Source organism: Filicampus tigris, chromosome 9 (genome assembly GCF_054856515.1).
Source record: "Filicampus tigris isolate MCC_2025a chromosome 9, RoL_Ftig_1.0, whole genome shotgun sequence".
NCBI lineage: Eukaryota > Metazoa > Chordata > Actinopteri > Syngnathiformes > Syngnathidae > Filicampus > Filicampus tigris.
In genome coordinates, this window is record NC_141225.1 from 23,519,865 (window position 1) to 23,532,611 (window position 12,747).

A 12,747-nucleotide genomic window follows, 5' to 3' on the forward strand; every position below is an offset into this window, starting at 1 on the left:
TGTGGATAAGACTGATGCAAGATTTCATAGTGGGGAAAAAAAAAAAAAAAAAAAAAAAGCTCCCACCTGTTCCCCGGGAGACCTTGTTTACCAGCTCCCACTCTTCTTTTCTACTTCCTTCTCTCAGCCGTTCATTCTCTATAATGAATTGCAGCTGCTGGTTGACTGCGTGACGTTGTAGAGTTCACATTTCAGGTCCCAGGTGAGACGTGCTAACAAACCGGAATCCTTAAAACAATCTTTTAAAAAAGCAATCATGAACCGGCATTCTTTTTTTTTTTTTTTTTTTACTTGGCTCTGCTCGTGACGCTCTGCTTTTTTTTTTTGTGCGCCTTACTTTCCCTTCTGTGCATCCTTACCTGGCATTTTTTGCCCTTTTTTTTTTCCACTCTCAGGAGACACATTGCATCGGCCAGGTTTGAACATCCACACCACTTTCAAATGTGCGTTATCAAGGCTTGCCTGTCAAGGAGTCCATCATTTGCTTACATTACTAAAAATAATCAGGACAAGTGTGCTGTTGATCTTTAGGGACTTCCGTTTCCTCCCACAACTGCTCTTTACAGTATCCAGGGAGAGCGAAACGCACGTCAACAGACCCTATCGAGTTCTTTGTGGAATTCTTTGAGGCCCGCGTGAGAAAAATATCAGTGCCCTTTCTTGTTGACAAACTGCAACTTTTTTTTTGTTTGTTTTTTTCGGGCCACACGGCTGGTAGCTAACTGCGGTTGAAATATGCTCGAACTCAGCCGCGCTTCCCTCGCACGGTCAGTGGCATGTCGAGCGGCTGCCGTGGCAACGCTACTAGTTTGCTGAAGGGTAACTGAGCAACACAGAGGTTAAGAGTTGCGACTTGTTTTGGTTTTTTTTTTGCTGTCTGCACTCTTGATTTGCGGCTTCCTCATCCACCGCCTCAACTCTTGACTCTGAAATGTTCACCGCTAGTTGGAGCTGAGCAGAACTGTGATTTTTTTTTTTTTTTTTTTTCTTTTCCAACATGTCCTATTGATTTCCCTTAGGCACCCTCTAAAGCCCCCGTTTCCTAATCAGTAATGAGCAAATGTGTTTGGCTTTGCTTCTCTTTATCCTTGCTTCTGTCAATACCAAACAACGAGATACTAGATGCCCATTGTGCGCAGGCAATTACAATTAGAAGTGTAGTGCAATGTTGTGCATTTGCCACTGTTGCATAACCCCAAATCTTTTGACCTCAAGTTTGATCCATCTATTGAACCTTAGTCCCAATTAGACCTCTTTTTCCACTTGAATTGACTTGTTGGCTCTCTTTTGCTTCCAGGATTTTCCATTCCCCACATAGTGCTCCTTCAGTCACCGTAGTCGTCATAGCAACGCCACATGAAAAACCGCTGCGATGTCAACCTTAGCAGGATACAAAGGAGCACCTTCCAGTCGGCAAGAGAGATAAAAACTGAGTGTAAGTTTGTGATCCTAAACATAGAAGTGCTAACAATAAGTGTTTCGTATGATATCAAATGTGACTCATGGCATGTTTTAATTTCAAGCCTCGCGGAAAGTACAGTGCGTGCTGTACCGAAGGTTCGCTTATTCTGTTTGTGATTAAACATCATTGGAAGACGGGAGCAAGCGGCTGATTGGAGTTATTTTTAGCTCCGCCTCGCACTTTTTTATTTTTATAGAACGCTTCAGAAAATGTTTATTTTCAGCCTTTTTGTCCTCATAATTGAGGAGCGTGCCATCAGCAACATGCAGTATATCGTTCAATGTATAATTACAGTACAGAGGAGTGATTTTCCTCATAGGTAGCTTTGCAATATGCTAAAACACCTGCACCATCCAATATACTGTGAGAAGTGCGATTGTGCAATTAATCGAAATTCAATTACGATTATTACACTCCTCGATTACAAAGTTGGCCTAATCGTAAAAAAACAATTGTTAATATGCGCTTGTATCCAAACACACTGTTTGTTTACACACAGGGAAATCATTCTTGAATTGATACATTTGCACATTTTCTTATTCCATAATAACACATTTTATAAATGTTGTTTCAAACGTAAATGATTATCGTGTTTCAAAGAAATGTATTTGTCTTTCTATTTTTTTCTTTTTAAACATTTTCCATTTTTGTCTATTTTCTCTATTTTCATTTTCTACCCTTGAATAATCATGATTTCAATCAGTACCAAAATAATCGTGATTCATATTTGAAAGTGTGTCTAAAATGTTGCCTTTATGAGAATAAATTGTTGGATTGATACTCGATACACGATTCCAAAAAGGTTCCTTGAAGACCGAATAAAAAATGTGACATTGTCTGCGATTGGCCGGCGACCAGTCCAGGGCGCACCCCGCCTCTCGGCCAAAGACGGCCGCGAGAGGCTCCGGCTCACTCCCGATCCCGTTGAGGACAAGCGCTGTGCTAACGGGCGCGCGGATCACGTCGCGGCATTTGGTTGAATCCATATTCTGCGTTTTGCTCGCTGTGTTACTTTTGTGCTATTTTACTATCATTGACACAGACTTGCACAGTTAGAGTTGACATGTAACCAATTTGGCCCAATTTGCTGACTCTGTTGTTTTTATTGATCCGCCGAGGGAGCAGTCGATTGCCTGTGGGTCCGATTACTTACTTTCCTTCCATTTGTTCATTCCCCTGAGCCCCCGGTACACATTAGCGAGGGCTTATTGCGGCGCCCTATCGTTGGGAGCGCCGCATGCGCCCGCCTCAAGCCTTGGCTGAACCCGAGTGGTAAACAGGTACTCGCAAGTAGGGACCAGATCGCTGGATGGATAGCAAATAGAAGCATGCGTACATGAGGAAAATGATTGATGCCACCGATGCCGAAAGAGAATAATGTGTTTTCAATCTCTCCCGCGCAGTTCATTTCTCACGTGTCTGCCTTGTGTGTCCCCAGCTCTCTCTCTCTCTCTCTCGCTCGCTCGCTCGCTCGCTCTCTCTCGTTCGTCGCCGCACGATGGAAGCCCAGCCCGGTGTATCACGGGACCCCGTCAAGAGGGTGACCTGTACGATATGTGAGGACTGAGAGGGCAGCCATGGAGACGGACAGCTACACCTCCGGCCCTGCCGGCCAGCTGGGGGAGGAGCAGGCGGGCGAGGCGTGGCCCACTCACCCGGCGTCATGGTACATGCCGTACTCCCTCGGCTTCCAGGTGTCGCTCACCGCCTTCCTCATGCTGGAGCTGGTGTTGGGTTTCAGCAGCAACCTGACGGTGCTGGCCCTCTACTGCTCCCAGGCGAGTTTAGTGGACTCGGTCAGCAACATGGTGACGGTCAGCCTGCACGTGCTGGACGTGGCCGTGTGCCTGCTGTGTTTGCCTCTCACGCTGGCGGTGGTGCTGCTGCCCCCGGGGCCCGAGCTGGCGGCGCTGTGCCGCTTCCACGAGGCCTGCGTCACCTTCGCCGGCGTGGCCACGGCCGTCAACATCCTGGTCATCAGCTTGGACCGCTACGACATCTCGGTGCGTCCGGCCAACAGGCTGCTGAGCACGCGCAGGGCGGCGCTGCTGCTGGCGGCCGTGTGGCTGGCCTCGGCGGCCGCCTTTTTCGTCCCGCTCCTGGAGGATCGGCCGTCCGCCGGCGAGGGCGCCGCGACGAGAGGGCGGGAGGCGCTGCCGGCCTGGCGTAACCGGACCCTGTTGTGCATGGGCGGGAAGGGCGAGCACTTGGGCCCGGGGACGTATTACCACCTCCTTCTGCAGGTTCCCATCTTCTTCACCACCGTCGCAGCAATGCTGTTCACCTACTCCCGAATCCTGAGGGCTTTAAATTTCAGAATCGGCACTCATATGAAGAAGACCCCGAGGTTCATAGGCCCCTCCTGCGCGGGCCTCCACAAGAAGTCCCCCAAAAAGAAAACCAAGCTCAGGACGATTAGTAGCGGCAAGCCAGAAGGGGAAAAATGCACGGCGGATCCCACCAAGCAACTCAGCCACCCTCCCCTAATCCCTTTTTCACCGCCCACCCCCACGGCGGCCTCGCCCCCCGCCCTGTCGTCTTCCGCCCCGCTGGTCGCGCCCGACGCCGGCGCCGTCGCTCGCATGCCGGCCGCGGTGGGCGTCCAGGCCTCCGTGTCGGCCATCATCGCCCTGCGCCGCGCGGTGCGGCGACACCGCGATCGGCGGGAGCGCCAGCGACGCGTTTTCAGGATGTCCCTCATCATCATCTCCACCTTCCTGGGTTGCTGGGCTCCCCTGTCGGTGGCCAACATTCTCATCCTGGCCGTCGGCCCCAGCGGCCCCCTGGTCAGCCTCCGCCTGTGGTTCTTGGCTCTGGCCTACGGCAGCACGGTGTCCCACCCTCTGCTTTACGCCTTCACGCGGCAGAAGCTGCGACGCGCCCTCCGGGCCAAGGTGAAGAAGAGAGTGGTGTCCTTGCTTCAGGTGGACCCGTCGCCAGGGGGCACCGTCATCCACAACTCCTGGGTGGAAAACAGAAAAGCCAGCCGGCAGGTGCGGCTGGAAGCCAGCGAAGGTTCCGACCGCTGCCTGGCCGAGGCCGTGTGAAAAGGCGCGCACGCGTGCTCGGGTGCTGCTGGGAAGTCAAAATAAGACATGCGCTCCACCCTGACTCGAGGGCGGAGCTGGTGTGAGACTCGCTACGGGATTGGCTTTCGAACAATAAGCAGCAAATGGAGCGAGCGGTCACCTTGCGCTGAACAAAATCACACAGCGGCAAACTTTCAAGTGTGCATTCTGTAATGCGGCGAACCCCCGTATCGCAGGGGGGGGGGGCATGTCTCGGACGGACTCTGCCGCAGTAGGTGAAAATCTTGCAAAACATGTCTTTGTAGTTTTACTGCTCCCACATGCTTGAAGGCGAAAACGCAAACATTTTTTTCTTTAATCAAGAATATGTTCTATGCAAGGGAACTAGTTGAAATTCTGATAAAAAAAATTGCGTTTGTGGAATAAGTCCACTTGTTTTTAGTCATCTCCGGGGGCGGCCATTTTGTCTTCCGTCGACTGAAAATGACATCAGCGCCGCTCACAACGACCAATCGCGGCTCAGGTTCAGAAAACAGGTCAGCCGTGACGCACGTCATTTTCAGTTGACAAAAGACAAAATGGCCGCCCCCGAGATGGCTAAAAAGGGCTGGATTTTGCTGCTTAACTTATATTACACAAACGCAAAATTAATCGGAATGCCCTGTTTCAACTAGTGGGCCTGCTAGGAACATATTGAAAAAAATATGTTTGGGTTGACTTCCGCTTTAAAGACATTTAAACCGACTTCCCTAGCAAATGGTCTCACTCGCTTGTAAGAGGCAAGGTGTACTAGCTTCAAGCTGTTTTTGTCACTCCCGGATGACGTTGCCGTAAAGTTGGCACAACAAGAGAATTGAATATTGTATATTTAAAAGTCAGACTGTTCATACTAACCATCATTTCGTCCAATGAAAGTCCGCTGGCTTAATGCTAACGCATAATGCGAGTCGCCACATCCGGGCTAAAGGAAATTAGCATGGATCCAAAAGTAGACAGTAATTCTAAACCTGTAAACAACTGCACTTTAACATATCGTCGCTGTCCTGTGAAAAACACCTAGCTCCAATTTTGGAAACTTTTTCCATTTTCACATTAATGCGGGAACACCATTCATATAGAAATAATAAAAATGAAAAAAAATGGAGATGTGTTTTTCACAGGACAGCAACGATATAAGCGGCAACAGATACAAACAGCAAACTGCAATACGCATATATGGCATATATCGTCGTGCTGTGGAAAACTCCTATGCCCAATTTTTTTATTTTCACTTTACTGAGATGTCTATAACCTGGAAACCCCGTTCACGTAAAAAATTAAAAAACATGAAAAAAGTGGATATAAGTGTTTTTCACAGGACATGCGACGATATCTTTCTCTGCTCCGTGGGAACAACCAATATTGAAAAAGTGTCCGTGTAAGACCGAACGTATGCTGAACCACCGGCCGCTGTTTACATGTGGACTTGTGCGATGAAGCTTCTGACAGCAGCACTTATGCAACCGCTCCCCAAAAATACGCTCAGCCAACAGATGATCGCATTTGCCACCCACTCGGAAGCTCAAAGACAGCATTAAAAGAATGTCCATGCATCTAAATGACCGTATAAATATTTCAAGTTTGCTTCATATGACCTCCGCCTTAATTATGTGCTCTGCCATGTCGTTTGTCACGAACACAGCTGAACCCCGCTGTATATTTATAAGCACACCGAGTGCACAGTGTGTTCAGCATTAAAAATGCTGCTGAGGTTTAATTATGGCCCAGTGTAGGAGGTTTCTATTCATGGAGGGGGGCAGAGGATCATTATGAGCAACTGTGAGATAGTAAACTGCATTTACCTAATATTGAATTGTTACTGTATGGTCAGTGTTATTATTGAAGTGTATGTGTACCTTTAATATGTTTGTATCTAATAATAAAGTGTATTGTGATGCTGACCGCCAGGAAGATACGTTGTGTGAGAGGACTGCACCGAAATTCTGCGAAAAAAAAACAAAACAAACGTATTTACTTGAGAGAGATAGAGGATAGCTTTCATTGAATACATTTTTAAATTGAAGCAAAAATAGTTTGCACACAAACACAAAAAAATCTATTTTATTTTTATTTATTTTTTTTATCAATTTATTTTGCATTGCATCACCCAAGAGAGTGTAATTAGAGATGACAAAATGTTCTTAAAGAGGTTTTTTATTTTTTTTCAGTGCTTGTATACAAATACTGTAGTTGGGTTTGCCCACCAATCAATTGTGAAATCAAACAACTAAGTGAATCATTTGTTATCGGCTTCGAAAAATGTGTTCCGTTTTCGATACTGCTTTTCCTCAGTAAGGCTGTGGGTGAGCTTGAGCCTATCACAGCTCATTCTGGGAAGTGGAAGAAGAAGGGAAATAAGAAATGGGGTACACTGGTACATTGGTCACCAACCAATTGCAGAATTTGTTTCTAGGTACTTTGTAAAAATAACAAAAAAGTGGCTGATGGAAGAGTTGAAAAAGTGGAGAAATTGGCAACACGTTAGCTCTCAATGCAAAATCCTGGTTGTCATGGTAATGAAACGTGTATTTGCGTTTGCATTAAACAGAACTGGCCCCACAAAACCGAGTGTTTCCAAAAAACTCTTGACATAGTGAGAGTGCATATTAATGCTGTCGAAAATCTTTAGCCGATGTGTATGTTGATGGAAGAATTGCCAAAGACTTTATTATTTTTTTACTTTTTAACAATTCTCAACAGTCGTGATGCGGCCGTACCGAACCAAAAATATTCTATCAATCATCAACCCGAAAGAAATGTTATTGTCTTGGTCACATTGTACGGAAAAAAAGGTAGCACACAGACTCATTCAAAAATGAATAGAAAAACAGAGTTCTTTGAAAAGGGGAAGAGACCACATAATGAGACAGAAGACACTTCCAAGAAAAAGAAATCTTTATTCAAGATACCATAATGGCAGTCGTACTTCTAAGTTGATGATGATTCCTAGTTGACTCGGTTGCGTAACCTGCTCTACGAAATATGTCGCGACAGGCTTGCAAATGAGGCAAAGCCTTCGTAACTGCTTTTGCACATACTGCCGGCATTGAATGACAAGCATGGGAGTTTTTGGAAGGAAAAAAAAAAGATTACCCCAAGATGGGACCAGTTCAGTGGAGAGAAACATTTGCAGAGCTCTGACTAATAAACACAGGTGGGCATCGCCTAACCGCCACCGAGTTACCGTCTGCATATTCAAACCTCACACGTGTGCCCAGTCGGTCCGAGTGAGCCAAACGGCGTCGAGAACGGATTTATCTTGTAACACGTCACACGCTGGTGCCGCACTCCTGACACTTGGCCGAGTAAGGAAAAAAAAAACAGTGGTCCCGCAGACGCAATGACATGTGCAACCTAATGTTTTTATTTCACCGATGACCACGCTGTGCATGTGTGTCAGTTGTTTTTTGTTTTACCTTTTTTTTTCTTTGTTTGCGTGTCTGGTCGAGTGGCGCCTGCTTATGACGCAAAGACACGTTCTCGACGCCGATTGGCTGTCGCCGACAAGGGAGTACCCTGCCCATCTCTGCTAGTTGATTAGAACAACTACAATCAGTGTAAAGGTGAGTTGTATATTTAATTGTTTTTATTTGTTTCTATGCCAGTTCATCAAAATGTCTGCTTAAAAGCCAGTTCCCCCAAAAAGCTTGGGACTGCTTGCTGTTCTGAAGGATATTCTAGCTTCTTACTACTTGCTACTATAACTTGTGGCTAATTTGAACATATGTCTATTAAAAAGGAATATAAAAGTCTTTCAACGTGGAACTTCTTCAAACATGGAACTTCTTCCAAAATGTTTTAAGTTGACAAATTGACACATGATCGACCTGTCATTTAGCATCATGCCCAGCTAAATGATTTAATGAATAAAAGTGCACAAAGTATTCAACTAGACTTACAAAGTCTAGTTGAATACTTTGTCTTTTCATTTGTTCAAACAGTATTCTGTACTGTAGGCACAGGTGTTTTAGGGCACTGACAGTGACACTGTAAAAAAAAAAATATATATATATATATGTGTGTGTGTGTCAATCCTAATTATCATTTGTATTGTTTTATTGTTACGGGTTACATCATAGTTAAGATGTTGCCAAAAGCGTTTTTTTTAGGTTTGGAGGATTGTTTCCTTAAAACTGACACAAATGTACATGCTGTATATACAAAAGTGCAGAACCGCAATGTACACTATACCAGTTTTGGTTCACGTGTGATCTTAGGCAGACATTTTGTAGATGTTTGGGTTGCAGCTGGCTCATGTCAGATGCGACCGAGACATCTGGTCCCATGGCCTGACGTGAAGACGACTAATAACGGGACTACTAACTGTCAGTGCAGATGAAGTGGTCACTTAATTGGGTCTGTGTTGGCTCTCTTGACTTGTGTTGCGTGAGCCTGTGTGTTCACCGCTCTCACGCTTCGCACACACCGAGACTCATCTCGAGGGCCATGGGATGTCTCACGTTTGCTATTAATGCACTACTGAATGTAAACACAGCCAGAAAGATGTATGTTGATAGTACTGTATGAGCACGTGCATTTCCTCTCTTTTTTCATGATGTATACTTATGTGGATGAACTGTATTTTCATTCCAATTGAGACAATGAATAAATGACAAACAGTGGTCTTTGCTCACATTCATTCATTCAATTACAAAATGATACAGTGTAGGATGATCAAACTTGAATTGCATGAATTTGCAAGGTAATAGCTACGGCGAGCCTGTTTATGCAAAGAAAAGTATGTGATTTGACATTAGAGGCTGCAACAAGCAAACTGTCAAGAGAGTCTGCTTCTTTAAATGTAAGTCATCAAGTTTTGTATTGACCATTAAGCCTTTTAGAATGCATAGGGGAGGAAGGATGGAGTAGGTATGCAGTGAGTACTTTGTTAATTGCCTTTCAGATAACCATTGCAGGTAGTTTGACTTGATAAAAAAAAAAAAAACTACCAATACAGTAGGCCTACTTGATTTTTTTTTTTTTAGAAACCACACACTGTTGATACAAATACATTTTTTTTTAAATATAGCCCTTCCCAGATGTCTGAGCTCACCCTGGCTGGGCACCCCGCGGAGGAAACTCATTTTGGCCTCTTGTACCGGGGATCTTGTGGTGCATGAGTTTGACACAGGTGAGTACAGTATCAGCATCCATCTTAGTGCTGAAAATGCACGCCCCATGCAGTCATGAAACTGATTTGGGATATTTTGTTTTTTAGTTTGGAATGGTTTAACCTTTGATATGGCCTTCCATTAAATACAGTACTCTACTTGAATAATGATAATATTATTCATGAAAATCTACAGATGAGCTTGGAGACATTGCCCCCTGCTGGACTAATTTTACGGGTGCAGATATTGTGACGTAATAACGCAGTTGGGAGAGCGTTACACGGAAGACCGAAACGTCACTGATTCGATCCATCACGGGTGTGATTTTTGTAGCAAGATTTTTTTGTAGCGTAATTGTAAAAAAAAAGAGTAAACCATTTCGTCGTACCGTTCACAACTCATCCTCGCCGTTGTGGCCAAAGAAGTAAGCAAACTGTCAGATTCTGTTTGAGTTCAAACACATTGACAAGCAGCAAGAAGCAACATGTGTTTTCCCTGAAACGCTTCCAATCAAACAGTCACCAGTTGTTTCCAAATTTCAAGTACCACAGAGCACAATTTGAAATCCTCGAATCCTCTCAGGCCCACCAAAACATGAAATCATAACTCAAACTAACTGCGCAAACTTTATTGGTTTTCATAACCAGAATATATAGTACAATGTGACATTGCCATATTGAATTATTTGACAATAATGTTCCGACGTTAGATGAATTCCAATGGCCCTGCAGCAACAATAAACTAAAAATACAGCACCAGCAGATGGCAACATTGTCCAAAAATGACTGCCCCAATTCAGTTAAGTCACTTACTGTTAATATGCATTCGATTGATTATAATTCCTTGGCAATTGTCAACACCAGATTTTCAAACTCAATTGATTTACTTATTTATTATTTTAATTGGAAAACAACAAATAAGTCAACTGGGATCGGCTCCTGCTAACCTGCTACCCGAAATGAGGACAAGTGGTAAATACTAATTCAAGACTAAAATGCAACCTTGCATGTGTGGGAGTTTTTATCTGCTCATTTTTGCCACAGCTTGTCTGTTTTGCAGGTCTTTCGAGCAAAAGTTGCCTTTTGTCCCCTTCCGTCCTCGTGTTTGTCTTCTTTTAATGTGACTTGTGACCTGAATTCACTGGAAAGAAAGTACACAAAACACAGCTGCTTTCGCAAGCAATTCTGTGTCTTCACAGCAGATTATAATTACCCTCCCAAATCTCTTATGTCATTCATAGATGTGTATTGCTCTTAGCGGTTGGTTTTACACAAGAAATAAATCAAAGAAAATGTATCTCAACAACATCCCCAGGTCCAATTTGCAAGGTTCTGGTTCTGGCCGGGCCACCGGCAACCTTAACAGGACCCAGCATTTGCGTCATTCCCTTTGAATTTGGGCTGAATGGCCAGTTGGCTGTGTGCTGATGTACCAATCAACAGTCCATTGATAACAAACACCAAGAAAACAGTCCAGAGAACTCACATTGTCGGGAGACTGACAGACGAATAAAAAGCTATTATTGGTGTGCATGTGTGTGCGTTTTAGGCTGGTTGGGTGGCTCGAACGTTTCAAGCCAGATGTGTTTATGTCAGGCATTGGAAGTAACTCATTTCAATGCAATTACTGCATTGAACAAAGTCAGCCTAATTACATGAAAGGAAAAGTGGGGCAAGTATTTGCCTACTTTTATTGATGGCTGCTCCGCCTCCTAATGTGTTGCTATGTAATTTGGAGCAAGGTAATATCCTGTGTGCAGGGTTATGCAAGGTCTCGCTCTTCTCATTGTGGCAGCCGCTGCATTTTTCCATTGCTGTAATTTGGTTTCCTGGTGGCTTTCTTCTTTGCCAGTCTTTTCAGGGCCACAAAGGAAGCCCGACATTGCCAGTCAAGGTCTCCCCACTGAGCGAATTAAGACCGTAGGTGGCGGACGGCCTAACAGACGGCAAGGGGAGGATGTTTTCGCTCTAATTAATGCGGACTCCTTTCTTGATCGCTCCACTTCCGAGGCAGGTGTCACACACATCAAAGACAATGGGGCTTTGGTTGGGGGCTTGCGTAACCGGAGCAGTGTGACTTCTACCGTCGTCTGTTTGCCATTGAACAAACTTGGCTTTGTAGGTGATGACTAGTCGTGCAGCATGTCATGCCATTTTGACACAGGGCGGCTTGTTAATCAGCGTTGTGAACATGCTGACGCAGGCGTACGTTCATCACTCGCCAGCCGATTGAAGGGTCCGTATAGACAAACAACCATTCATACTTGCGTTGATGCCTACGGACAATTTCGAGTCTTCAATTAATCTACAAAGCGCGTTTTTGCGCGGGCACAGCTAGCACGTGCAAACGTCCACACGGGAAGGCCCGAACCCGGATTGGAACCCACAAGCTCAGAACTGTGAGGCACACGTTCACCGTACCTAGCATTTGTTTTGCGTTTTTTTTTTAATTCAAGTTTCTTGGTTTGTTTGCAAATGTATGCAAAACATTGAGCTGGAGCCAACCGACCAATGACGGAAGCGACATACAGGATACGTCTAAGTCAAGTCCAAAATTTTCTTTATATTAACGTCGTCTATGCGCCCGCACTAGACTAAAACACGATATTCAGATACCGATACTAATATTGCGTTCGTGAAGTGTGAATTAAAAGTATCTGATCCCTTAGGCGCTTTGATGTCATTTTTGTACCACAATGCAACAACAATAAACATTTGATTAAGAAAAAAAAAACAACACAATAACAAACTGAAAAAAAAGTAAACATTTCATCACTGTCATACCTTCATATAAATGTAAAGCCCTCAGAGCACTTTTATAAAGCTCAAATGGCCTCTGATCGGGTTCATCCTTTTTTTTTTTTTTTATTGCCTGACAATGGCACATAGAGCCAATATATTCACCCTGCTTCTTAACTTCTAAAGCCCAACTGTAAAATGGATCCGGCTACTATTTTGATGATGTACTTACACAACTGAAGTTTTCTTTTCCGTGTGATTCATGCACGCCGTGCTCACTGGAAGGCCAAGCATGTTCGCAAGGTTGCAGCTCAGTTCCCGGGATGCCTCCGGTCACCGTCTTTACGACCGGGCCGCCTATGATGGAT

General features: G+C 44.7%; 1 protein-coding gene across 8 annotated transcripts in view; it reads left to right on the forward strand.

Annotated features, from left to right (window-relative positions):
* Positions 1-12,747, forward strand: part of LOC147142647 (G protein-coupled receptor 22-like) — a 32,654-nt gene that overhangs the window by 7,153 nt on the left and 12,754 nt on the right. For 2 of the 8 annotated variants that reach the window (XR_015088083.1, XR_015088082.1), the window contains exons 2-4: positions 1,298-1,435; positions 2,901-8,093; positions 9,560-9,661. Coding sequence is in view for 6 of the 8 variants with exons in the window: in XM_086040125.1 (XP_085896251.1) it covers positions 3,040-4,509 (1,470 nt within the window). In the remaining 2 variants the exon portion in view is untranslated. Of the gene's footprint in view, positions 1-94; positions 203-285; positions 444-1,297; positions 1,436-2,900; positions 9,153-9,559; positions 9,662-12,747 lie in introns of those variants that run through there. The other 6 variants (XM_086040131.1, XM_086040130.1, XM_086040127.1 and 3 more) reach the window with 6 other exon arrangements.